The sequence below is a fragment of the Paroedura picta genome, chromosome 4 (assembly GCF_049243985.1).
Source record: "Paroedura picta isolate Pp20150507F chromosome 4, Ppicta_v3.0, whole genome shotgun sequence".
NCBI lineage: Eukaryota > Metazoa > Chordata > Lepidosauria > Squamata > Gekkonidae > Paroedura > Paroedura picta.
Window position 1 is genome coordinate 10,619,392 of NC_135372.1, and position 25,583 is coordinate 10,644,974.

General features: G+C 48.5%; 1 protein-coding gene across 2 annotated transcripts in view; it reads right to left on the reverse strand.

The window, feature by feature from the left end:
* Positions 1-4,056: 4,056 nt before the first annotated feature.
* Positions 4,057-25,583, reverse strand: part of INSR (insulin receptor) — a 93,758-nt gene continuing 72,231 nt past the window's right edge. The window contains exons 7-21 of one of the 2 annotated variants that reach the window (XM_077331819.1): positions 24,543-24,669; positions 23,923-24,155; positions 23,200-23,367; positions 17,219-17,429; positions 15,359-15,627; positions 15,132-15,274; positions 14,590-14,749; positions 13,526-13,625; positions 13,053-13,120; positions 12,025-12,254; positions 11,402-11,512; positions 11,162-11,321; positions 10,435-10,564; positions 10,196-10,330; positions 4,057-8,524 (exon numbers count right to left, since the gene is read on the reverse strand). In XM_077331819.1, the coding sequence (XP_077187934.1) occupies positions 8,179-8,524; positions 10,196-10,330; positions 10,435-10,564; positions 11,162-11,321; positions 11,402-11,512; positions 12,025-12,254; positions 13,053-13,120; positions 13,526-13,625; positions 14,590-14,749; positions 15,132-15,274; positions 15,359-15,627; positions 17,219-17,429; positions 23,200-23,367; positions 23,923-24,155; positions 24,543-24,669 (2,591 nt within the window). In that variant the 3' untranslated portion in view covers positions 4,057-8,178. The remainder of the gene's footprint in view (positions 8,525-10,195; positions 10,331-10,434; positions 10,565-11,161; positions 11,322-11,401; positions 11,513-12,024; positions 12,255-13,052; positions 13,121-13,525; positions 13,626-14,589; positions 14,750-15,131; positions 15,275-15,358; positions 15,628-17,218; positions 17,430-23,199; positions 23,368-23,922; positions 24,156-24,542; positions 24,670-25,583) is intronic. The other variant, XM_077331818.1, reaches the window with a different exon arrangement.

Consider the following 25,583-nt stretch of genomic DNA (forward strand, 5'->3'; position numbering starts at 1 on the left):
GCTGACAATTTCATTTATCAAATGGTAGATGAACCCACAAGAGGTTCAGCCATACTGGACTTAATACTGACCAACAGGCAAGAGTTGGTGGATGAGGTGAAGGAGGTGGGGACCATAGGGGGAAGTGACCATGTCCTCATAGAATTCCTTTTGAGATTGGGGGGGGGGGGAAGAAAGCTTGTAGCCAGACGCTGATGTTGGATTTTCATAGGGCAAACTTTAATAAACTCAGAGACATGAGGAGTGTCATACATGGACAAGAATGCTGGAAGGGAAGGGAGCATGTGAAGGGTGGGTGCAATTCAAACAAGAGCTGTTGCATGCTCAATCAATGACTATCCCAGAAAGACGAAAACACTGCAGGAGCTCTAAGAAGCCTATTTGGATGAACAGAGAACTTCAAGAGGAACTAAGAAAGAAAAGGGAAATGTTCAGGAAATGGAGGGAAGGACAGAGCTCTAAAGAAGAGTACCTACGGTTACTAGGCACTGTAGATCAATCATCAGAAAGGCCAAAGCTGAGAGTGAGCTAAGATTGGCCAGGAAAGCCCACTGTAACAAGAAAAGATTTTTCAGTTATGTGAGGAGCAAACGTAAAGTAAAGGAGGCAATAGGCCCACTGTTGAGTGCAGATGGACAAACTCTAACGGAGGATGCAGAGAAAGTAAAAAGGCTCAGCGCCTCTTTTACATCTGTTTTTTCCCCCACAGGTCAAAGGTTTTAGGCACGTCTAGAGATGGCAGTAGACAAGGGATAGTGTCTGGGTGGCAGGTTGACATGGACAGAGAGGTTGTCGAGAGGCATTTAGCTGCACTGAATGAGTTCAAATCCGCTGGGCCGGATGAAATGCACCCGAGAATGCTCAAAGAACTTTCCAGAGAACTTGCACAACCCTTGTCCATCATCTTCGGGACCTCTTTAAGGATTGGAGATGTCCTGGGGAACTGGAAGAGAGCAAACGTTATTCTGATCTTCAAAAAAGGGAGGAAGGATGACCCGGGAAACTACAGACCAGTGAGTCTGACCTCTGTTGTGCAGAAGATAATGAAGCAGATATTAAAGGGAGAGATCTGCAGAGAAATCTGCAGAGATCTGCAGAGACCTCCAGAGAGATCTGGAGGACAATTTGGTGATCCAAGGAAGTCAGCATGGATTTGTCTCCAACAGGTCATGTCAGACCAACCTGGGTGTAAACTGCACGGAGCTTTTATTCCAACCCCAGATCGATTCAGTCCCTGCCTTCTACATAGAATGCAATTAGTGTTTGGATTTGGGGCGATTTAAAATTTCCTTCTGCAGCAAGAAGGATTGATCCGGAGTGACCCTACCTTTATTGTGCGATATCTTAGAGTGCTTTTAATGCTCAATATTTAAAGGCTGTTTTGAATCTGGGCTCTCCTCCGTAGAGGACCCATGATTGGCCACAGGTGGTCATGTGAAAAACTTGCTTTAAAGGAGAAGCCCCTGATTTCTCTCAACTTCTGTCGGTCCTGGATTTTTTCTCCCTTCTCTGCCTTTTTCGATCATCCCCCCCTCCAAGATAAGAAAGAGGCTCCCTGCCTGGCTCCTCTCCCCCCACCTTTCAAGAAAAGAAAGAACTACCCCTTCTGAACTACCCTAACAACGTGCAGAACACTTTCCTGTTTCAATGGGGAGGGGAGAAGAGGAAGATCCGAGTTCAAAGCTATCTGAATTCAACAGGATTGACAATGGAATAAACAAAGTAAGTGCAGACTCAGCCCTGGTTTCCTTTTTTGACAAAGTAACAGGTTTACTGGATTGTGGAAATTTGGTTGATGTCATTTACTTGGATTTTAGTAAGCTTTTAATAAGGTTCCCCATGATGTTCTGATGCATAAATTGAAGGACTGCAATCTGGATTTTCAGATAGTTAGGTGGATAGGAAATTGGTTAGAGAACCGCACTCAAAGAGTTGTTGTCAATGGTGTTTCATCAGACTGGAGAGAGGTGAGTAGCGGGGTACCTCAGGGCTCGGTGCTTGGCCCGGTACTTTTTAACATATTTATTAATGATCTAGATGAGGGGGTGGAGGGATTACTCATCAAGTTTGCAGATGACACCAAATTGGGAGGACTGGCAAATACTCCAAAAGATAGAGACAGGATTCAACGAGATCTGAACACAATGGAAAAATGGGCAAATGAGAACAAGATGCAATTTAATAAGTGTAAAGTTCTGCTTCTGGGTCAGAAAAATGAAAAGCATGCCTACTGGATGGGGGATACGCTTCTAGGTAGCACTGTGTGTGAATGAGACCTTGGGGTACTTGTGGATTGTAAACTAAACATGAGCAGGCAGTGTGATGCAGTGGTAAAAAAAGGCAAAAGCCATTTTGGGCTGTATGAACAGGGGCATCGCATCAAAATCACAAGATGTCATAGTCCCATTGTATACGGCACTGGTCAGACCACACCTGGAGTACTGTGTGCAGTTCTGGAGGCCTCACTTCAAGAAGGACGTAGATAAAATTGAAAGGGTACAGAGGAGAGTGACGAAGATGATCTGGGGCCAAGGGACCAAGCCCTATGAAGATAGATTGAGGGACTTGGGAATGTTCAGCCTGGAGAAAAGGAGGTTGAGAGGGGACATGATAGCCCTCTTTAAGTATTTGAAAGGTTGTCACTTAGAGGAGGGCAGGACGCTGTTTCCATTGGCTGCAGAGGAAAACACATGCAGTAATGGGTTTAAACTACAAGTACAACGATATAGGCTAGATATCAGGAAAAAGAATTTCACAGAATAGTTCAGCAATGGAATAGGCTGCCTAAGGAGGTGGTGAGCTCCCCCTCCCTTTCATTCTTCAAGCAAAGGTTGGATACATACTTTTCTTGGATGCTTTAGGATGCTCTGGGCTGAACCTGCGTCGAGCAGGGGGTTGGACTAGATGGCCTGTGTGGCCCCTTCCAACTCTATGTTTCTATGATTCTATGATTTTTTACTTCAAATCATTGTTCCCTCTTGGACTTTATTTTAATTGGGACCTCATACAATTCTTATAAATAGATCTGATTAGACATGTTTAATTATAAACACATGTTTCAGGGATTCTTTGAATCTATTTAATAATAAAAAGATTTAAAGTATTATTGTACCTTACTGAAACAAATCTGTTGAATTCGCCAATTTATAATGACCTAGATTATGTAAGTACAGCTCATGATTGTTTAAGTACAGCTCATGATTGTTTTAAAACTCTGCAAATGAACATTTGATGGCTTGTATGTTGAAGCGCTTTAGGAAGTGGGCTTTTGCCACTATTCATATTCCACCTTTATTGAAACTTTTGTCATTTATGTCAAGGTATGTAACCTCTTGTGGCGCGGAGTGGTAAGGCAGCAGAAATGCTGTCTGAAGCTGTCTGCCCATGAGGCTGGGAGTTCAATCCCAGCAGCCGGCTCAAGGTTGACTCAGCCTTCCATCCTTCCGAGGTCGGTAAAATGGATACCCAGCTTGCTTGCTGGGGGGTAAACGGTAATGACTGGGGAAACCACCCCGCATTGAGTCTGCCATGAAAACGCTAGAGGGCGTCACCCCAAGGGTCAGACGTGACCTGGTGCTTGCACAGGGGATACCTTTACCTTTATGTAACCTATTTCTCCATGTACTTTCCTTTGTACGCTTGAATTTGTTGCATTTTACTTCAAATGAATGTCTCTTTACTGTTATGCAGGACAGAATAATTTGTACTAGAACTGTAGCTCCTTTTGAAAGCTATTATAAATGAAATATAAGTAGGTTTAATTTGTTATTGTACATAATACATAGAGAAATGTTTGTTAATTATGCTTATTATTTTTCATTTAGACTTGCCACTGAAGAAATTTATTTCTGAAAATGTTTAAAGAAGCAGGGAACACTTTAGAAAGTCTTCTGCCTGTTTACCAGCATTAAATAATATGAAGAAATTCTCATAGGGCAAGTTTTGTGTTCATTTTTTCTCATCAATGTAACTTTTATACAGGACAGTCTATTTGTTTACCTACGGTCAGGACATGAACAAAGTTAGCAGACATAATAAGAGAGACTGGCCCCCAAATCAGAGATATTCCTGGATAATTTATTCAGATTTTTTAATAATATAAACAGTTTAATCATTCAATATTTTACACACAGCAAAAAGGTTTCACTTTATATCCAAAGATACTCTCTGTACACATCACTGCTTAGCTTGTTGTATATGAAAGCACTGAAAAAATAAATCAAGTGGGGGGATTTTCTGTTTCTGTCTTCCCTCCCCCATGGCACATTATTGATCCTTTTAAACTACGGGAGAGGAGTTTTTGCCCCTCCTCCCAAGAAAACAGAAAAGAGAAAAAAGAGAATCACTCTTTGTGTTCAGACTAGGACTGTTGGCCCTCACAGAGCCTTGAGGGGGCTGCAGAGAAGGGGGGATGCCCCAGGCAAGGAGGCCACCCAAAAGGCTGGTGGATTCTCCCCTGCAACTAGTCCCACCTGATCTCCAAACAAAGCACTGTTTGCTGATCGAGGAGACCAACCAGACTTTTCAGATCGGCACCTTCCCTAAAGTACAGATCTTCCCAGTAAAGGCCTGCCTGGTGGTTTTAAGACAACTGATTAGCCTTAAAAATGAAAACGAAACTCAGCACTAGTAGCTGCATCAGTGGCACAATTCACATTGGCGGGGGCACAGGAAGAAATAGCCTTGCTTCTAAGAACTGCTTCAGGCTTTTCATGATTTGGTGGGGGTAAAAATGCAGTTCTTGCGAAGGGGCCTTCGGATCACAGGCGTGTGCAAAGTCCTACCCACTGAGCAAAACAGACACAGGCGGATGCAGGGCCCCGTGGTGGCTGGCCTCCGTTCCCGCTGCGGGGCCTGGATGAAACATTCAAAGGTCAACTTTTGCAACATGAGTTTCAGAAGGCTTGAGCCAAAATCCCCCCCAAAAAGAACTCTGTGAAGCCCAACAACGCCTCTGTTGCCAATTACCAACACAACTGGTCAGGCAAAACAGTCCAAACACACGGTGGCAGTTCACACATGGGCACCCCAGGTACGCTTGCCTGCTGTCAGCAAGTGTCATGCAAGGAACAGCTGAATGGTTTCCAAGATCACTCAGCTCAGCGGGAGGCCCTGGACTGACTTGCAACATCTCCTCCAGTCCCCGCCAAAGGCCAGCAACCCCCTGTCAAATTAGCAGCATGGGGTCAGTGCGGGGGCAGGAGGCCTTGGCTCACAGGCAAGAAGCACCGAGCTGGAACCCCTGCAGCAGGGCAGCAACACCCCAGCGAGGCAATTCCAAGGGTTTGGCTCCAGAGTTGCACCCAGAAAGCTATCTGGTGCCACCCCCCCTCCCCCCTCCCCACTCAATGGAGGCTTGAGGGCTGGGGAGTTGGGGCCAGCCAGAGAGCAACCTCCCTCAAAGGGATGAGGGCACACCCAAATCCTGGGTCAGCCAAGCCACAAGGGGTGCCAACCTCCCCACCCCAAACTACAGAAGCAGGAAGAAGGCAGCCCTAGGCCTGTCTGATACCAGATGGCTGGGGGGGGGGGGAGTGGAGATGGCCTTGCTTGACATGCCAAGGCCAACATTGCAGGGCTGGTGCTCTCGCATGGAGGGGCATTCTGTGTGTGATATCGGACATGTGAGCAGAGAAAGCTACACTACTGGGGAAAGGGAAGAGAAGCTGAAGAAGGGAGGGGAGGATTAGGTTGGCTCCTGCAGGTCTGTTTTTGGGGGGACAGGCAGGGAGCCTTCCCCATGGAACCTCTGGCCCTGAGAAAGAGCACCCAGATTGCCTTAACCTTCTGTGAGCCTTTCCAGAAAGACCCGCCTATGCTCCCTCTCCACCATCCCCATGCTCTCCAAATCTGCTGAAGAAAGGGATGACGAGCCTGTGCAATGTCCTTTCCCCCACCTCACGCCTGATGGAGAGGGGGGGATCCATTTCAAGCTCCCTGACCCAATGCAGTAACCCCCCCCCCTCCAGACCAGCCGTCTGAGAATCCCACATTCTGTTCAGCTGGATCCTTCTGGGCCCTCCCCAACCTCTCAAATTCAAATTTAGTTCAACTTAAAACTATTCTTAAAGGAATGCAAAAATCACAATTAATATATCCTCGCGGAGATCCTGAAGGTGGGGCCATGTTACACCCCACCGAGTTTTCGCTGTGTTTAAATCATTCTGTTTTATGCAGCCCGAAAAGTCCTGGGGATACCCCCCCTCCCCAATTTCTCAATTCACATTAAATGGAAACAAGCATTTAAAAACTGATTTAGAAAACAGGAAGGAACAAGCCATGTGGTGATGGCATTTCCCATCTGTAGAGGCAGATTATGTCAATACAGTCACAGAGCAACCGAAAAATGGCTGGAAGGATGGGGTGCCCTTTTGCCCAGTTGTTCCAATGAGACTGCAGGGAGAGACACGTTGCTAGGAAAGAACGAATTAAAGTGCACCGTTTGGAGAGGAGAACCCTCCAAGGGACAAAAAAGCAAGGAAAACAGACACGCAACTGAGGCAGGGAAAGGGACTCAACACGCAGCCTGACTGGGAGTCACATACTCTGGATTTACACACCCTGCCCTAGCCAAGGCAGCTGCAAAGCAAGGCTGGGCTTTCCAAAATGCAGAGTAAAACTTTACATTTTCCTCTGTCTCCCTTCAGAAAAACTGAGTTATTGGTATTTAGATGGCTGCACTCAAGAACGTTATTCATCCTAATAGTGAAATGTCTCCCCTCCCCTGAAAATGGGGGTGCCTTCAGGCTATGTTTAGAGGAGCGGGGCTTCCTGGAAGCATCTGGTAGGCCCCTGCTGGAACAGGACACTCAACTAGATAGATCTGTGGCCTCATGCCACAGGCCTCTCTGTGCTCCGTGTCGGACAAGGCTGAATGAGGCCTGCTCTTGGGCAGCAACAGCCTCCTTGGTACAAGGCACTTGCAAGTAGGCCACATTTCATAAGAAGGGAGAGGGGGGGGGCTGCAGGGCAAACTCTCTTCTGCACCGTGGAGGGGAGCTACTGCCTACTGTTAGTGGGGTCATCCCTTGCCCCTGCTGACAGGCCAAAGAGAGACAGACTACCCCGCCTCCAGTGAGAGCAGTCTGCATCTAAGAACTTCCAAAAGTTACTGACACGCAGGCTGACAGACATGGGCTGGTAGCAAAATCGACAGGGAGACCAAGCAAAGCGCATGGGCAAGGCAAGGCCCTTCCCCCTCAGGAAAGCCAACAAAGGCATCAATAAGTTACAGGAGGTGCTCAGCGGAGGCTTAAATAGGTCACAATCACACATATATACAGGGAATGCTGCGCAGGTAGAAGCCAAGGGTCTGGAGGGCAGAACAGGCAGGGTAGCTGGGAGGGGGACCGCTGGCAAAATCCCAAATCATTTGGCTTTGAGTTTGGCTACCTTGGCCACTGAATGCAGGGAAAGGGGGAATGTGGGTCACTTCTCCTGAGTTCTCCAGAGTAAAAGTTCATTGAGGCAGGGGATCTGGGAGAGAAGAAAACTGGACAAAGAGGACAGCTACTGGTTCCCACCCCTCTGGTGGAACGCTTATGTACAAAAGACCCAGCCACATCCCCTGCTGCCTCACACCAGGCACACACCCCCACCCAACCCCCGCACGCCCAACACGTCCCTCCATCTCCCTGCCCTGGCAAGAGGGAAAGCAGCAGCACTAGCTGTTAGTCAGTTCCAAGAGGGGGAGAAGCACGCCCCCCCCCCGACATACATACATACATCCTGCAGATCCTTCCACATTTCTGATGCCAGCTATGAGAGCCCTTCAGAAAAGAGGCTGGTACAAGGAAAGGCTCTGGGGTTGGCTGGGAACGCTGTAAAAAGAACCCCAAATCCCTACTGCTGGGACCAGAGGCAGCCTAAGGCTCTTGTCGCTGCATGAGGACAATTCTAACCTCACACCCGGAGGGGATCAAGCAGCCTCAGCAGAGTTGTTTCCTGTTTCGCAGAAGTATCCATCAACAGCCAGTTGACAAAAAAAAAGGAACATAAGCAGACTCCCCCCATCCCCCCCGCCCTACACACAATCATAATTACTGGGTGATTCAAAAGGTCTCTAGAATTTGAGTTTGCATGTCTTGAAGATGGTGGGCAGCAACACTACAAGTCCTGAGTTTGGTGAAGGAAGGAAAGCGGGAGTGGAGGGGGGGGGGGGAGAAGCTGCTGCCTGTCTTAGGAGGGGCTGGAGCGGAGGACACGCCCGTTCTTCTTGCCCCCGTTCATGTGAGTATAAGGTATGTGCTCCTCATAGTTGCCCTTGAGCCCGATGGAAGGCCCGCCGTCTCGCCCCAAGACCTCATCCCGGTGCGTGTAGGAGGCCGGATCGAGAGGAATGCTCTCCATGTTCTCAAAGTCCATCTCAAACTCCTCTGTCTCAGGCGGCTTGTTCTCCTCGCTGTAGAAAAACGAAACCTCCTGGAAAGCCGGGTGGAGGTCGTCCTTCAGCATCTCGATGACCTCAATGAAGGACGGGCGCATCTTGGGGTTGTACTGCCAGCACATCTGCATGAGGCTGTGGCTGGAAACGCACCCAAAGAAAACAGACAGGTCAGCCCCTGGCAGTCAGGCCAGCCTTGCCTCCCCCTCTCCCTTCCGGAAGGCAAAGCCTTCACCTCCTGACTGTCGGGCCTGGAGGACTCTCCTCCTCTGGAGGGTCTTCAGAAGACTTGATGAACTTAGGTGGGTCATGAGAGGGAGGGCAGAAAGGGATAAGCTAGGGCAGGGGTAGTCAAACTGCGGCCCTCCAGATGTCCATGGACTACAATTCCCAGGCAGGGAATTCGCTGGCAGGGGGCTCCTGGGAATTGTAGTCCATGGACATCTGGAGGGCCGCAGTTTGACTACCCCTGAGCTAGGGGCTCAGGTCTCATGGCCCTTTCTTACATACCAAGGGTAGTGCTGGTCACCGTTCTGGGGTCAGGAAGGAATTCTTCTCCAGGCCAGACTGGCCCAGGGGTCCTGTATGATTTTGCCTTCCTCTTGCTGGAATATGCAAGTTCTGGCATGTGCATGATTCAGAAACACATGAAGAAGGTGCTGCAGGGGTCATCGGAGGAATTTTTCAGTGTCCTTGATTGGCTTTGGAGAGTTCCTGCTCCTTTGGACATACTCCCTCTCTGCTAGTTTCCACAACAGGAAGACTGCAGACCACAGTTAGACTGCTAGGTCTCTCTCTCTCTCTCCGCTTTCTCCGTTTTTCTCTTATAAATTACATTATTTTATTCTTTTAAGCAGAGGGTATGGGGGGTGATACTTATGAATTACTTGCATGGTGCAGGGAGGTGACCCTATTTTCCAGGTCTATGATTCTCTCCATCATATTAAATGACTTCTGCATCTGTGTAGCACCCTTAGTAGATCAGATTTAGTAACACCCCCCACCAAAAAAAAACAAAATTCTGTGTAAGCTCCTTATCCCATTTGTTTATTCTATCCGTCCAGTACTGAGACAGTTGTTCTGGTTGCCAATTGCATTCCAGATCAAGGTTTTGGTGGTAACCCATCAAAGTCATCCGTGGTCTGGGCCCTGCTTATCTGAGGGACTGCCTGTCTCCTTATTTCCCCACAGGGCCCTTTGCTCTGCGGGTTTGAAACTGCTTGTGGCCCGTGGCTGCCTGTCCTTGACCAGGGCCAGGGAATTTTCGGTCCTGGCCCCGACCAGATAGAATGAGCTCCCCAGAAGAGGGAGCTGAGGACCCTGACAGACCTATCACAGTTCTGCAGGGCCTGCAAGAGGGAGCTCTTCCACCAGGCATTTGGTTGAGGCCAGGCTGTGGAAGATCTTGAATCCCTCCTTAGGATGCCCTGAATACCTAGGACAGGAGGGCCCACCCCCACCCTGAGGCTGGTAGGTGATGTGTGTAGGGGAAGGGCCATTTTGGCCCATGCTGAACTGGTGAGTTGGGAGGGAGTAGAATGGGGTTATGATACCAGGGGATTTTGTAATTTTACTGATGTTTTAACAGGGTTGTTTTGTAAACCGTCACAAGTCGTCTTGGTCCGGGAGTGATGGTCAAATAATAAAGAAATAAAATCTCACTGGAAGAGGAAAAGACACCTGGACAGGCCAGCAGGGATGCTGGATAGTCCCCACCTCCACCCATAGATGGAAAAAAAAACAAGGCCCACTTCAGCTGCCCCTGCATGTGGTTAAGGGCCCCGTTCTCAGCCACCAGCCCCCAAGACTTACAGCCGCTCGGCACAGTTTTCCGGTTTCTCAAGGCAGCCCCCGTCCATGACAAACTTCAGGACTTGCTCGTTTGAGAGACCTTGATAAGGTTGCTCTGCCAAACTGCTTATCTCCCAGAGGACAACTCCAAAGGACCTGTGAAAGACGGAGAGTGAGAAGCAGGGACCCCTGTGGCAGGAACAGCTCTCCTCTGGCGCCCTCCTGTAATCCAAGTACTCCCCAGGCAGAGTTCCTCTTACCACACATCAGAATAGGCTGTGAAGACGCCATCTTTCAGGGACTCTGGGGCCATCCACCGCACGGGCAGCAGGCCCTTCCCTCCTTTGCGGTAGTAGTCCGTCTCATAGATGTCCCTGGTCATGCCAAAATCTGAGGGCAGAGAAGGTCACCATGAACAAACTGACGGTGCAGCTTCACTCCCAGCAGAGGAACTGGGAATGAAGAATTAATTAATTTCATCCCGTTCGTTCTCTCTTGCCCCAGAGGGACGGACCTGAACGAACGGGATGAAATTAATTCAAAAGAAATTCCATCCAAACATCCGGAAGAAGTTCCTGACAGAGCGGTTCCTCAGTGGAACAGGCTTCCTCGGGAGGTGGTGGGTTCTCCATCTTTGGAAATTTTTAAACAGAGGCTGGATAGCCATCTGATGGAGAGGCTGATTCTGTGAAGGCTTAAGGGGGTGGCAGGTTACAGTAGACGAACGAATGGGATGTGAGTGTTCTGATAGTGCAAGGGGTTGGACTAAATGACCCAGGAGGTCCCTTCCAACTCTATGATTCTATGATCAGCTCTATCTGAAAGCTGAGGGAATTCTGGGAACTCCAAATCTGGAAAAGGGCTTTGAGAAGGGGGAGAGCAAGACCTGCAAGGCATCTCTGAGAAAGTTCTTCCTCTGCAGACTTAATGCTTTGACTCTACCCAGCATCAATTGCTGTCCTCCACCCCTGCCCTGTTGCCCAGTACCTCCAATCTTGACCGTGAAGTTTTCTGCCACCATGCAGTTCCGGGCTGCCAGGTCCCGGTGGACAAACTTCTTGGCATTCAAGTAAGCCATGCCATCAGCAATCTCCGCAGCCATTTGGATCATCTCCCGAAGAGTCGGCGGTGGGCGGCCAGGGTTGTTCTGGAATGCCCAGAAAAAAATTCATGCCCATCCAGCAGAGACTGTCCTCCCCCTGCTCCCCGTCACACCCAGGTGGTTACCTCAGCGTCCAGACGCAGAGACCTCAGGTAGCTCTTCAGGTCCCCGTGAGCCATGAGCTCCATGACGACGAGTGTGGGCTGTCCTTTGGAGACCACTCCTAGGAGGCATACCTGATGAAATAAGGGAGAGTCAGATTTCGAGGCGTAGGAGGAATTGAAGCCCTCCCATCTTCCCTTATGTCTCCCACTGTGAAGAGATCTCCTGCTGCAGACCTAAGTCAGAGGTGACTCAGGAGCCAGAGAACCACTCAGTACGAGTTCTGACCCAAAGAGGGACTGGTCCACCACCGGGCCTGCTATCAGCGCTCTGCTCACATCTCTGTCTCAGGGAGTGCAGGAATGAAACAGTCCCCCCACCGCTACCCACATTTCCCAAACAGCTGAGTCCTCCTTACACTACAGACAGAGCAGCAGAAGGCACTGGCGGGCCCAATGCACAGAAGCAGCAGGACAGTGTGCTGTTTAGCAGCAGTGGAAAAACAGCAAATCCCCCAGGGAGGGAACCCCAGAGCCCCAGGGTCACAACCCGGGATATGCTTGCTGAGCCCTCAGGCTGCCCTCCAAAGGCTTTCCTCCAAGGGCCACACTCTTCTTCTTCACTAAGGTGCAGCGGCCTCCCTCACCACATGGTGGCATCTGAAGCCCTTCATCACTGACGCCTCGTTCAAGAACTCTATCCGTTCCCGCAGGCTGGCTGACTCGTTCACCGTCTTCACTGCAACTCTGGTCTCCGCTTCGCCCTTGACGATGTCCTTGGCAATCCCCTCATACACCATGCCGAAGGAACCCTGGCCCAGCTCCCGCAGGAGAGAAATCTTCTCCCGGGGGACTTCCCACTCATCAGGGATATAAACTGTAAGCAGGGAGGGAGGAGAAAAAGATGGGGAAGCTGCAGTTTGGCCAGCTCTATGATTCAGCTGGACCTCAGAACCGGTCATTACAAGGTGGATGTCAAGCTAGCTAACCATTCCATTCTTTTTCAGACCAGGGTGTAGTCTGCACGGGACCTTTTACCCAGCCCCAATTCAAATGAATCCCTCCTGTCTACACTGAATTCGATTTCCATTTTGATTTTGGGCGCTTTAAATTTTCTCCGTGTGACATGCATGATTGATCTGGAGTGACCCTACCTTTCCCCCACTTTTCCAGAAGTGGCTATTTGAAAACCCAGCATCCGTAAGTATGGAGATTTTTGCAGTCTTCCCTGATTGGCCAGGGCGTCAGTACAAAGACTTCCTGGTTCCCAGTTGCAAGACTTATCTTAAAGTGACTGTGCTCCAGAAGCCCTAACTTCTCTCAGCAGAGATTTGCCTCTAGATTTATTCCCCTCTCCTCTGCTGTCTCCAATCCTCTCCCCCCTACCCACCCCCATTCAAGAAAAGAAAACGGTTCTTGCTGCACTTGGCTCCCCTCCCCTCTCTGAGCTTAACCAATCACGTGCACAACACTTTTCTAATCCAATGGGGAGGAAGGGGAAAGAGGAAGACGTGAGTTCAAATCGATCTGGATTCAGCAGGATCTACAACGGAATAAACAAAGTAAGTGCAGATTCAGCCCTGGGCAGTGGGATGGTAGGAGGCAAAGAAAGTGCAGGGAAACCCGTGAATATCACCATCTCTGTGCAGAAGTACCAGAAAGCCCCGTTTCTCACCATCGCTGGCACTGAGGTACTCTGGATTGGAGGATGCATAGAGTGGCCCTGTTGGTCCTTCTTTCTGCCTAGAAGGGACAAGGGAAACAAACACAAGGAGATATTCTTTGCCTGTCTGTTCTAGGCTGCAGAACAGTGCTTTCAAACACAACCACCCAGAAAGCACCAGCCGCAGAAACTGGGGTAGGGAGAGGAGATATTTTGCTCAAACCAAAAGAGTTTAAAGATCTAATGCTGTGACTGTTTAAAAGCATCAATGAGTTTTCTAATCCCCATGATGTTAGAGAAAAATTAAATAGGTGCTGAAGAAGAGCATAAGGTGACTGGCTGGCTCAAGAAAGATTTTTTTGGCCTGAATGTCCAGAAGGCACTACTTCCCCCTCCCCCCAACCTGAACAGTCACTCAGCATAAGTATTCTTAAACGCAAGGGGACCAGATGACCTCCCCTTAGAACACACTCTGAGCCACCCACCTCTTTCTGATGAAGATATAGGTTCCTATGATGACACCAATGAAGAAGAAAGTGAAGATGATGGGAACGATCACCCCCACGAGGTTAGTCGGAGTATTCACTGGGGCAGGGGTAGAAAAAGAGAATGCAAGGTCAGGCTTGGCCCCACAGCTCTTCTGCCCAAGCTTGCCTGATGGCTCCAGGGATACTGGCAGGTCCCACCTGGCCTTCCAGTCACAGGGCTTCAGGGGTAAATGAAGCGTTGGAGGGGCAGAGGGCACAAGGCTCAGGAGGGGGTCATTCCCTCCACATCTTTGGAGGTATATAGAATATAAGCAAGTAGCACCAGCAAACTCTTTGGGGAAACTCTGGGGAAGCTCTGAAAACAAGATTAACTTCTGCTCAGGTGCCCTTCTAACTTGTTAAATGGGAGATATCAAAAATAAAAACAGCCCCGCATTAGGAGTGGAATTGGCCCTCTGGGAGTCAAGGAGCGGAAACAATAGGGCTACCCTTTCCTGGTCTGTGATCGATACCCAGAATATTTAAAAATGCTGCCCATCTTGAATGTGTTTTTGTATTTTATATCGTTTTACTGTTTTTGGGGTGAATTTTGATACTGTTGCGAACCGCCACAAGGCAGTTTGTGGGAGCGGCGATACAGAAGTACATACATGAATGAATGAATGAATGAATGAATGAATGAATGAATGAATGAATGAATGAATGAATGAATGAATGAATGAATGAATGAATGTCCAGGAGGAACAGAAAATCTTCCTTTCTTGATTCCCTAACACATAAATGCTATCACATGTGGCTAAATTCTGCTCAACAGCAGAATCTTCATTTGGGAAGTTGTGGTGTTCTTTTATTCTATTAAACTCTGTTTTTTTTTTTTTTACATACATAGGATTTCACGGATATGTATTTTTCCTTTTTCCTTTTATTGATTTTCTCATGGTGTCATAAACAATGGAAATCATTGGTTATTTAATTACGCTGTTCGCTGACTGTCACATTTATTATCTTTTCCACACTTTTGGATAGATAGAGAAATGCCCTGAGGAATCTTGTTAACTTACAATAATCTGAAACGTAGAAGTAAGTGGGTTCTGTCCACGATCCGTTGCCGGCCAGCGAGGTGGCCCGGACGCGCACACTGTAATTGCCAGGTTGCAATGCCCGCAGCTTGCACCCCTGGTCTTTGGCAAAATGCTTCCGAGATATGCAATAATGATGTTCCTGAAAGACGGAAGAGATAGGGAAGCGACAGAAGAAACACACTGACCTTCCCTTACAGCTGAAGGAGCAGCTGGCTACCAGCTCTGCCACAGGTGACGGGGAACCCCAGCAGAGGCCGAGCTGCAGCTCTCCCAAAGGAGGGCAACAGACTGGGTCCAGCAGCCTGTCTGCTCCAAGTACATACAGGAAGGAACTCGCTCCCTCCCTCCCTCCCTCCCTCCCTCCCTCCCTCCCTCTGTCTGCCTCTATTTCCGTCTTGTATGATTACAGAATCTTCCCTGTGGCTGTTGCATCCAAACACAGGGCATCAGAATGCCACGCTGTAGCTTGGGAAGAAGATAAGGGGCACTAGGGAGAGACAGGAGAATGGGAATGCTCCCACCTCTGGATCACCAGGATGCCCGTAGTTCACTTCATACAGCAGGATCAGGCCATTGGGCTCCTTTGGCTCTTGCCACTTCAGGTGGACAGTGCTCTTGTCTATCAGCTCGTGGCTCACAGGCCCAACAATGTCATCTGCTTTGGCTAGTGACAAAACACAGTCAAGTGAGTCGCTTACAGAAATGGCCGATCATCAGCAGGCAGGCTACACAGACCCTGCTGGCTCACCTTCAGGCACGGTCCTGGCACTCACATAAGCCGCCACACTACATTTTTTGGGGATCTTGCGGTTACAGGCCTGGATCTCAATCCGGTAGCCAGTGAAGTGACGCAGGTTGGAGATCACCAGGAATTCCTTTGAAACCTCTGTCTCAAAGGGAAGGGACTCCTGCGAGCCGTCGGGGGCAGCCACAGAAGCATTCACTGCAGGAAGGACAGTTGGTGCGACTGCAGTGCCGTTGGCCATGCTGCCAAGATCCCTCCGCCTCCTGGTTGGCCTGTGGAACAGCATGTGGGAAGAGTGAGAGAAGATGGCCCCAGACTCAAGTTGAGTTACAGGACATGGAAAGAATCCCTCCAGCCCAAAGCCAGGGAGAGCAGCAGGCCAAAACTCTGGTTCCACAGAAGGCAGCTATAGACATGTTTACACTCCACGTTCACAAAGAATGAAATGAAACAGAAAACCCAACAGCAAAGAATCAAACTCCTCTCTCCCCTCTTCATCTGGCTGTTTTTTCCAACCTATCCAGGTGCAGATGTTCTGCTGAGGTGCTTGTTTGTTTGTTTGTTTTCTAAAGAAAGAAGCAAGATGATAGACAGGGAAGTAATCTGGGGCATGATGGCTCCAAAAGTCAATACAACTTTTACCCAGCTGCCACCCTCAATTAATTCTAGAAGAAAAACTGAAATATTCACCGTCAAAATGTTAGTCTACCATATTGCATATACGGCAGAGGACTCGGGAGGACTTGAGCAAGCTCAGCTCAGTAGCTGCACAGACTGGCACTGGACAAGACCTCTTGGAGCAATATCAGGCTGGTTCCAGGACCAGAAGACAAAGTTCCATCCCAGCAAGTGGAGTGAAGAGGTAAAAGTAGACAGCAAGGCTTACCGCTGGGTTTCTCCTCCTCCTTTACTGAGTCTATCTAACCTCCTCCTCAGTGCATCTGAGCCACCAGACAGTTCTGCATTGCATGTCCCAAATCTACTGTTCATCAGTGTTACTAACTGGCCCTAAGGTGTTATAGGGGAACGGAAGCAAAACCCCTCCTCTTCTGCTACATCAGACATAGGCTTTATAACCTGCACCTGCAACATACTGTCAGTTATTTGGAAGTTCCTAGTTCTCTGTTCTAAGAGCCTCTTGTGGCGCAGAGGGGTAAGGCAGCTGTCTGAAAGCTTTGCCCATGAGGCTGGGAGTTCAATCCCAGCAGCCGGCTCAAGGTTGACTCAGCCTTCCATCCTTCCGAGGTCGGTAAAATGAGTGCCCAGCTTGCTTGCTGGGGGGTAAAGGGTAATGACTGGGGGAGGCACTGGCAAACCAGCCCGTATTGAGTCTGCCAAGAAAACGCTGGAGGGCGTCACCCCAAGGGTCAGACATGACTCGGTGCTTGCACAGGGGATACCTTTACCTTTACCTTTAGTTCTCTGTTCAGCTGAACACAATTACGTCACTTTAGTGTTCCAAGAGTTGCGGAGTGCCCCATCAACAGGGGAGCAACCCCCAGTCTGCTTATTTTTTAAAAATATCATACAAACTAGTGTAAAGCCCCACTAACCAGCCAAAGGATAGAAGATGGACTCTGACCTAGGCAGGAGCTGTTAGCCCTCCTGCTCAAAGCTCATCATATGATGCAGAGGACAACTAGCAGTTTATCAGTGCAGGAGGATGAGGAGGAAATTCTGCTTGAATCGATCAATTTGATGCAGGCCCAAAACCTACTGCTTAACTGGCAGGCAAAAAATGACCCTTCTTACTAAGGCCAATGGTTTAGAGGTCAATTTCAGCTCTGGGAGGGAAGCAGGCCATGTGACACAAGGGGCGTTCCAGCCTGGTGGGAAGAGAAATGTGCCCAGGTTTTTTCTTACCGGGAAACAAATACTTCATTGTGGAGGTAGTTCTCAAATGTCTTCCGGAAGGCCGTTTCCTCCACCTCCTTCTGGATCTGAGAATCTGTTTTGGGGCACTTGCAGCATTGACTGTTGACCTCCTCATTTTTGCTCCCGTTATTCTGTGGGATGTCTTCTGATTCTGGCGTAGGAGACCACGTCCGGGAAGGCAGCTTCAAGCCTGCAAGGACTCAAAAAGTAGTCCATCAAATGAATAAACATTACAGAAGTAATGCTAAGCCCTACTGTGAGAAGCAGGCCTGGGGAAATCCCCACCCTGGCAGCCCCCAGCCATGTTTTCCAAGAGCTGCCTTCCCTCAGTTAGTGAAAAGTGGGATACAAAAACCAGCAGCTTTTCATCCTCTTGACTTTTTTGTATTTGTTGGGGGGGAGGCTGGATGGGTGAAATTAGGTGCCTCGGCTTATATGCGAGTCGAATTATATGCGAGTACATACGGTATGTACCTTGGATGTAAAAGAAACAACTGCATAATGATGCAGGTACCCAAGCATGAGAACCCCTGGCAGGCCAGGAATCTATTTGGTATTAATCTGCTTTATAATCTGAAAGTGCTTAAAACATTGAAGAAATATTGTCAGAATGTACTGATTATTGCCATAATTTAAGATGCCTTAGCCCAGGGGTAGTCAAACTGCGGCCCTCCAGATATCCATGGACTACAATTCCCAGGAGCCCCTGCCAGCAAACGCCTCTGTGTAGGCGATTTGCCTGTTTGTCTCTTAGCCCTAGACCAGGGGTAGTCAAACTGCGGCCCTCCAGATGTCCATGGACTACAATTCCCAGGAGCCCCTGCCAGCGAACGCCTCTGTGTAGGCGTTTTGCCTGTTTGTCTCTTAGCCCTAGACCAGGGGTAGTCAAACTGCGGCCCTCCAGATGTCCATGGACTACAATTCCCAGGAGCCCCTGCCAGCAAACACCTCTGTGTAGGCGTTTTGCCTGTTTGTCTCTTAGCCCTAGACCAGGGGTAGTCAAACTGCGAATGCTGGCAGGGGCTTCTGGGAATTGTGGTCCATGGACATCTGGAGGGCCGCAGTTTGTCTACCCCTGCCCTAGACTGTCTGTAAACTATTCAGTAGTGTAACAAGTGCTGTTAACATTGTAAGTACTAACACTGGACGCTCCAAGGTTAATGCTGTTCACGTTATCATTGTTGGACGCTTTCCCAGATGGCACCTGGACATGAAAGTCTATTTTGTCTGTGCATGTGTGTCTTTGGGCGGGAAAGTCAGGGGATAAGAACTACATTTTGACTCGACAAGCCAGATTCGGCTTTGAATCATCCTGGATAGGACTGCTTTGAAATAAACGCTTGCTTTAGAAAGAAGCATTCTCAGCCACATACTTATGCATGAAGCTTTGGAAATACCTAACCTAAGGAGGAGACCAAGGTAAGTATCATGGTGGGATGGGAAGGGCTCCAGTGAGTGACAAACAAGGCCTAGCAAGGTCCGACTACCTGCTGTCTTTGTTGGGGGGGGGGGTTTACAGAATGTCTCCCCTGCAGTTCCACCAAGCATAGGTTGGGATGCTGCAGATACATTCCACTAGCAAAGGTGCATCCCTCTAGCACATGGAGCCTTCTTTGAGTCTCTTGTGCTGGAAGAAAGTGGCACTGCTCACAGAATGGACCTGTGGGATCTATCCCACAATATTCAGGGAAACGTGCAAAATACACAAACACCAGAACAGCAGGAAGGGTGATTATCACCCTATAATTCAGTAATAAATAGAACTCATGATAAACAAGGAGATCTGCCCCTACAACGGCCACGCCCCGGAAGTTTCAACAGGTCCAGGACGCAGCTGTGCAGGTCCTTATATACAACCTGTGCTCTCCCAACTGCACTGGCTCCAGACTGGGGACTGGATCAGATTCAGGGTTTTGGTTCTCACCTTCAAAGCCCTAAACAGTCTGGTACCTTAGTATCTACAGGACCACCTTGTCCATTATGTTCCCCAAAGAACATTACATTCCAGTGAACAACATCTGCTTAGGATCCTCAGCCCCAAGGAAGTTTAATTGGCCGGGTAGAACCTTAAACATTTTCACAGGGTCTGTAAGACAAAGTTGTTCCACCAGCTCTATGGTTGAGGCCTAGAAACAACTTTCTAGTTTGTTGGCATCCCTGTCTATAATCCATCCAATTAAATCCAACCTGAACAAATTTTATTATTCCTCATCTTCTTTTTCATGCAGCTTGAGTTAACTGGTTTTAATTATTTAATACTATTTTAATTTTTTTTAATCTTTATATTTAATTTTAATTAAAATTAAATTCACTGGCAGTCTTCAAGCAAAGGTTGGATACACACTTTTCTTGGATGCTTTAGGATGCTTTGGGCTGATCCTGCGTTGAGCAGGGGCTTGGACTAGATGGCCTGTATGGCCCCTTCCAACTCTATGATTCTATGATCCTGAATTGAGCAGTGGGTTGGACTAGATGGCCTGTACGGCCCCTTCCAACTCTATGATTCTATGATTCTATGATTAACACAGTTCTACTAGTCCTGTGCAATGTAATTGCAACAGCATGTGAAGGATTTGGTAACCACAGATGGTTCAGAACCGAGGGCAGTTCAGTAACTTATTATTTATTTTGTTAAAAGTATTTTTGAGAATGGAGACTTTTTATCCCGCCCTCCCTGCCCCCCTGGGAAGTTCCTGTTGTTTGTACAGGAGGGGAACCAAGAGAGGGGAAACGGTGATCCCCTTCAGTTCCTGCCTATTCAACAGCTCATTCAGAAATCCTGTGCATCCTCAAGGAGTGGCCCTGATGCCTGGATCTCAGGGTGCTTCCAAGACACACTGTCAAGAAGCATCTAAAATGTTTCCAGTCTGAAGTGGGTCTGGGGAGTAAATGCTGCATCAGCCACTAAAGAAAGATATCTAGGAGAAGAAGAGTGTGTGTGTGTGGGGGGATATATCCTGCGTTTCACTAACTGGAGGCTCAAAGGGACTTACAAACAACTTTCCCTTTCTCTCCCCACAACAGACACTCTGTGAGGTAGGTGGGGCTGAGAGAGCTCTAAGAAAAATGTGACTGACCCAAAGTCACCCCACTGGCTGCATATGAAGGAGGAGAATCAAACCCAGTTCTCCAGAATAGAGTCTGCTGCTCTTAACCACGACAACCACGCTGGGTCTTTCAAAACAATGCTAACAATAGAACCAAGTTTGAGTCCAGGGGCACCTTGAAGACCCACAAAGTTTAATAAGATTATTCCCAGGGAGTTTCCGCACAATTCTAATTTTTCTGTATTTTAATCCTCTTGGAAGCTGTCAAACTATGCCAGGCAAATCTATGCAAGAGCAGAGAGTTGTAACTTGGGGAGACAACTGCAGAAAAGGCCCCATCCCCATCCCCTGGCTCAGCCTCTAAAGCAGGAGTGTCAAACACACGGCCAGGCTGGAGCTGGCCCCTGCAGGGCTCAAATGGGCCCATGAGCAGCTGGCTCTGTCCTGCTTCCTTCTTTGGGGCTGCTGCTGCCTCATGGCTTGCTTTTGCCTGGCTCCCTCAGTCACAGAGGAGAGATGCAAAACAAGGCTGTCTCCCTTCTCCTCCTCTTTTGGGAAGGAAGAGAAAGAGACAGTGAGAGAGAGAGAATGTGTGTGACCATGGTAGCTTGAAGACCAACAACATTTAAATTTTATTGCAGGTATAAACTTTTCCTGCTCCCACACACTTCTTCAAAGGGAGGGATTCTTCTGACAAGCATAATTGACAATAAAATTGCCCTACTTTGCTCTTTCTTTTTGAGACTTGATCATATGCATGCGCGTTCAAAGGAAAGGGCGTGGCAAAGAGATGCTCTGGGATAAGGGGAAAGAATAATTAAAAGGAAATTATTTGGGGTTATTCTGAAAAGGTTTCTTTTTTTAAAAGATCAGATTTTTCTGTGCCTGTCTGGGGTTTCCTCCCCCCACCCCTTCAAAAGGATTAGAAATTACAACACTTGGATTGCATTTCGTTGTTTAATGACTGGAAGTAGATGGCTAATTTTAAAATACATTTATGGTTCCTTGTGTTCCAGTTCAACAAGTCTGTCTCTTTCCCCTCTTACTTTGCCAGCTGGTCCTGGCTCCAGCCTGGTAGGATGAGCTCCTGGAAGATCTGCAGGCCCTTCAGGAGCTTTCACAGTTCTGAAGGGCCTGCCAATCAAAGCTCTTCCGCTAGGCATTTGGTTGTGGCCAATGAATGATCTATGATCCGACATCAACTGGCCTCCTTCCATTAGACTCTGAAAGAGCCCCCCCTCCCCCTAGAACAAATAAGATCTGAAAGTTTATAAATCTGCAAGTAGGATGTGCTGGTGATTGGAATCCTTGGCCTTCTTATAATTTTAACATTTTATGGTTTTACCATTTATGATTAATGTTTTAATGTATTTATCATTTTGTAAACTGTCCTGAGCTGGTATCTGGAAGGGGTGGTTGTATAAATCTAAACCTAAAATCAATCAATTAATCACCCAGACTGAAATCAACACATTCCTCTCTTCCGTTCTAACAGATGAAGGGGGGGGGAGAGATAGAGAAGAAACCTAACAGCACAGCTTACAATCTTTATGTGTGGGTTCTTGCTTCTTTCCACACATAAAGATTGCAAGCTGTGCTGTTAGGTTTCTTCTTTAATCTTTAAGAGTAAAAAAAAATGTGGCAGGCTGTTGCTTTTTGTGAGCCACTGCTCACTTCTTCAGATACAGCTAGAATGTGAGTCCATTGGTCTTTATATCTTGGAGAGCAGAATGATTTCAGATACCAAATGACAATAGCCAGCATTGGGAATGAGACAAGAAAACTAGGTCTAGATTCAGTCCAGGAGGATACATCTTAAGCTTTTATTATCTCTTGCAGTTCAGCAGTCTCTCTTCCTAATCTCCCTTTGAAATTTCTTTGTAAGAGAACAGCTACTCTTAGGTCAGCAACTGAATATCTTGGAAGATGAAAATGTTCCCCCACTGTTTTTTGAATGTTGTGGTTTCTAATGTCAGACATGTTCATTTATGCTTTGCATCTCCCTAGACTGAACTGAGACCTAGGCTTCCTGTCTTATAACCAGTGCTGGTATTTCCATGCCTACTGCCCATATTATACCTAATTGAATCAAGCCTGCTATTGTCATTAACCTGCTATTGCCATTTGGCATCTGAAATCACCTTTATAAAGTTCACTAGCAAGAAAGCCTATTGCAACCAGGACACCGGGAGGTGCAGATCTCTCTCAGTGTCTCTTTTTCTCCCTCTCCCTCTTGCTGCGTGTCTCTCGGTGTGCCTGGCGGCAGGAGGCATAGCAGGTAATCAGGGCTGGCTTGTAGGAGGGAAGCAGGGCTGGTGTGCAATTTGGGGCAGCTGTGTCTCTGTCTCTCTCCCTCCGTTGCAGCAGGGGCGGCTCTCTCTGTGTCTCTCTCTCCGTGGCAGCAGGAACCATAGCAGATAATTAGGGCTCATTCTTAGGAGGGAAGCAGGGCTGATCAGCTCTCTCTGTGTCTCTCTCTGCCTCCCTCGCAGGTGGAGCGATAGGAGGGAATGAGGGCTTGTGTTCGGTCTGGCAGGGCTCTGCGTGTCTCTCTATGTCTCTGGCGCGTCTGAGAGGAACGTGGCTAGCGTCCAGGGAGGGAGGGCAGGAGCTGTAGGGGCAGGGCCAATCAGGGTGCAACCAACTCGGGACACCCGGACACATTCTACCCCCCAGGCTATTTCACAAATATATAGAGGAACCATCAATAAGGATATCACGTATCTCGATACAAAGATACATTTTCTGGCATACATGGCCCAGCCTGGCAAAGTTATATATTACATCAGGCCCAGTATAATAAATGAATTCGACATTTTGTGTTCTGAAGGGAAAGGCAAGCGGTGCTCCTGGCCAGGCAGTCAGAGCAGAGCAGAGACCAGGGCTGGCCAAGCAAAATGGAAAGGAGCCGGGGCCTATTACCTTTTAAGCAGTAATCCAGCTCGTAAAGCTCACTGTCCTCGTCTTGCTGTTCCCAGGATACCCTGTAATGTGTAATGTTCCCATTGGGCTCAGCGGGCGGCTTCCACTTCAGGATGATCTGGGATGAGGAGTTGGAAACGGAGTATGGATCCAATGGGACAGAAGGCACTGGGGGAGGAAGCAGAGCCAGACATCACCACAAAGGACACCATCACCTGCCCCCAATGCCCCTCCTGCTGGCTAGAACAGTCTCTCTACCCAAGAGCACACACATCTGGGTACAAAATAAGGGCTGAAATCAGTGGTAGGAAATGACAGTGTCTTTAGACACAATATCCTTCAACTAAGGGGCTTCAAAGATGCAAATTCAGCATGAGAAATGGAATTTATCAAGAAATGTGACAGTGTGCCCCACCCACTCATCAACTTACCAAAGTAAGGGAGATTGCAGTCACCATGGACTACCTGGACAACATTTGAGCCCCACACAGAAACACCCTTTAGATCCTCGTGTATTATAAAGACCAACAGTGGTCATACTTTACACATCAGAGAGAACAGGTTCTAATTCATGAATGCTTCTGCTTGATTGGCATTTGCAAGATTGCTTTAACACAGCCTGAAAAGCAGGCATATGGCTAGGCCTCCCTTGACCCAGGAAGGACTTTGCAAGTAGCTCATTCCCCAAACGCCCTACTCCTAATCCTAGGCTGCCATGCTCACTGGCGGCGTTGGTCTGGATGTAGATGATCTCGCTCTTGGCCCCATACGACTTGCGCTCATCAGAGTAGGCGACCAACGTCTTCACAAAAATGGCGTACTGGGTCCAGGGCTTCAGGTTCCGTAGCAACCACCCTGGCTGGACTGTCCGCGTAGGAGGCTCAACATCTACCACCGTCCAACTGTTGGAACCGCAGACGTCCTGACCATCAAACTCTGTCACGTTCCGAAAGGGGCTGGCCCCAGAAGCAAGAGAACAAAGGAGGGCCGTTAGTGCAAAAAAACACAACAGGCAGCTGAGCACCTGGCTGGTGACCTGGCTGACGCCCCTCGCTATACCCTGGTTGGCAGCAAAGAGACTGAGGAGTCCAGAGGCATGGAGAGGGGAAGGGCTCTTTCTCTAAAGTCAGACTGGCCAGTGGTCTGCAGGGCTGCCCTCTTCACTGTTCACAGCATACATGCCAACTTATTTCCCACTCCTGTGCAACCTGCCTGCACACACACACTATAGTCTTTGTTAGAGACAGACTGGCTTCTTGGGAGTGGGGAATTCTGGCGACTCAGGCACCACAGAGCCACGGTGTTTGGCAAATCCGACTTTCACAAGGGTTCGATTCACTCACGCTTCCTTGTAGAAGAGCATGAACCCAAGGAGGTCACGGTAGTCAAGCGGCCAGTAGGGCTCCCACTTCAGCACAATCTTGTCGCTGTCCGTATTGATGAAGGAAAATTTCAGCACATCATCCTCACCTGCAGAAGGGGGACACAAGATTTGCACTGGCACATACACATATATGCCACTGTGCAAAGAAGAGAACCGCCGCTCTGGAGTCAAAAGAAGACTGGCCCTAGGACACCTGGGACTTTCAGGAATGGAGCCCTGTGGGCCCCTGGGAAGGAAGGGAATAGAGGGAGTGGGGTCTGGACCTGCTGGACTCATCAGTCCAAGTTCTGCAAATGAGGCTGCGGGACAGTAGAAGGGGGAAAAGAAAGTCCTCTGACAGCTACCTAAAGCACAGGACACTTCCACATAGCAAGGGGAGGAACTTCAGAGGGCTGGCTGCATTTCTTATTGGGGCAGGGGAGACAGTGTGCGAGAGAGTGTTCCATGGTCTTCAGAGGAGGAAGAGGCAGGTGCAGGAGTGGCCGAACAGCAAGGAAGTAAGCCAAGCCACTCACACTAATGATCTGCCAGCCTTACATCCCCATGCACAGGAAAGGGATGAGTTTGCTCTGCTGAACTGAATAAATGTGCATCAACATCAGCAGGATGCTTCCAATTTGACAGATTAGCTTGGGAATTTTCTAAGCTGAGAAAGCAGAGGCAATGCAGCAAAAGCCAAACATAGGCCTGATAGACAGTCCACTGTTTCAAAACAAACTACGCAGAAACCCACACCAGGCCTGCCACCCCTTGCTCCCACCTCTCAGGGTGGGGTCAGCAGAGAAGTCCTGCACCTGGCCCAGGAAGGCTGTCTGAGAAGAAACATTCCCTCCCAAGACAAAAGGAAACATACCTCTTCCAAGACACCATCTCTTGCACACTGAGCACCAAGAAGATAAGGCTCTGTGGGATGAACAGGTTCCTTGCGAGCAATTTCAGCTGCTCCAACATGCATAATGCTCATAAGACTGACTAAGGTTTTTATAGCTGGGCTCTATTA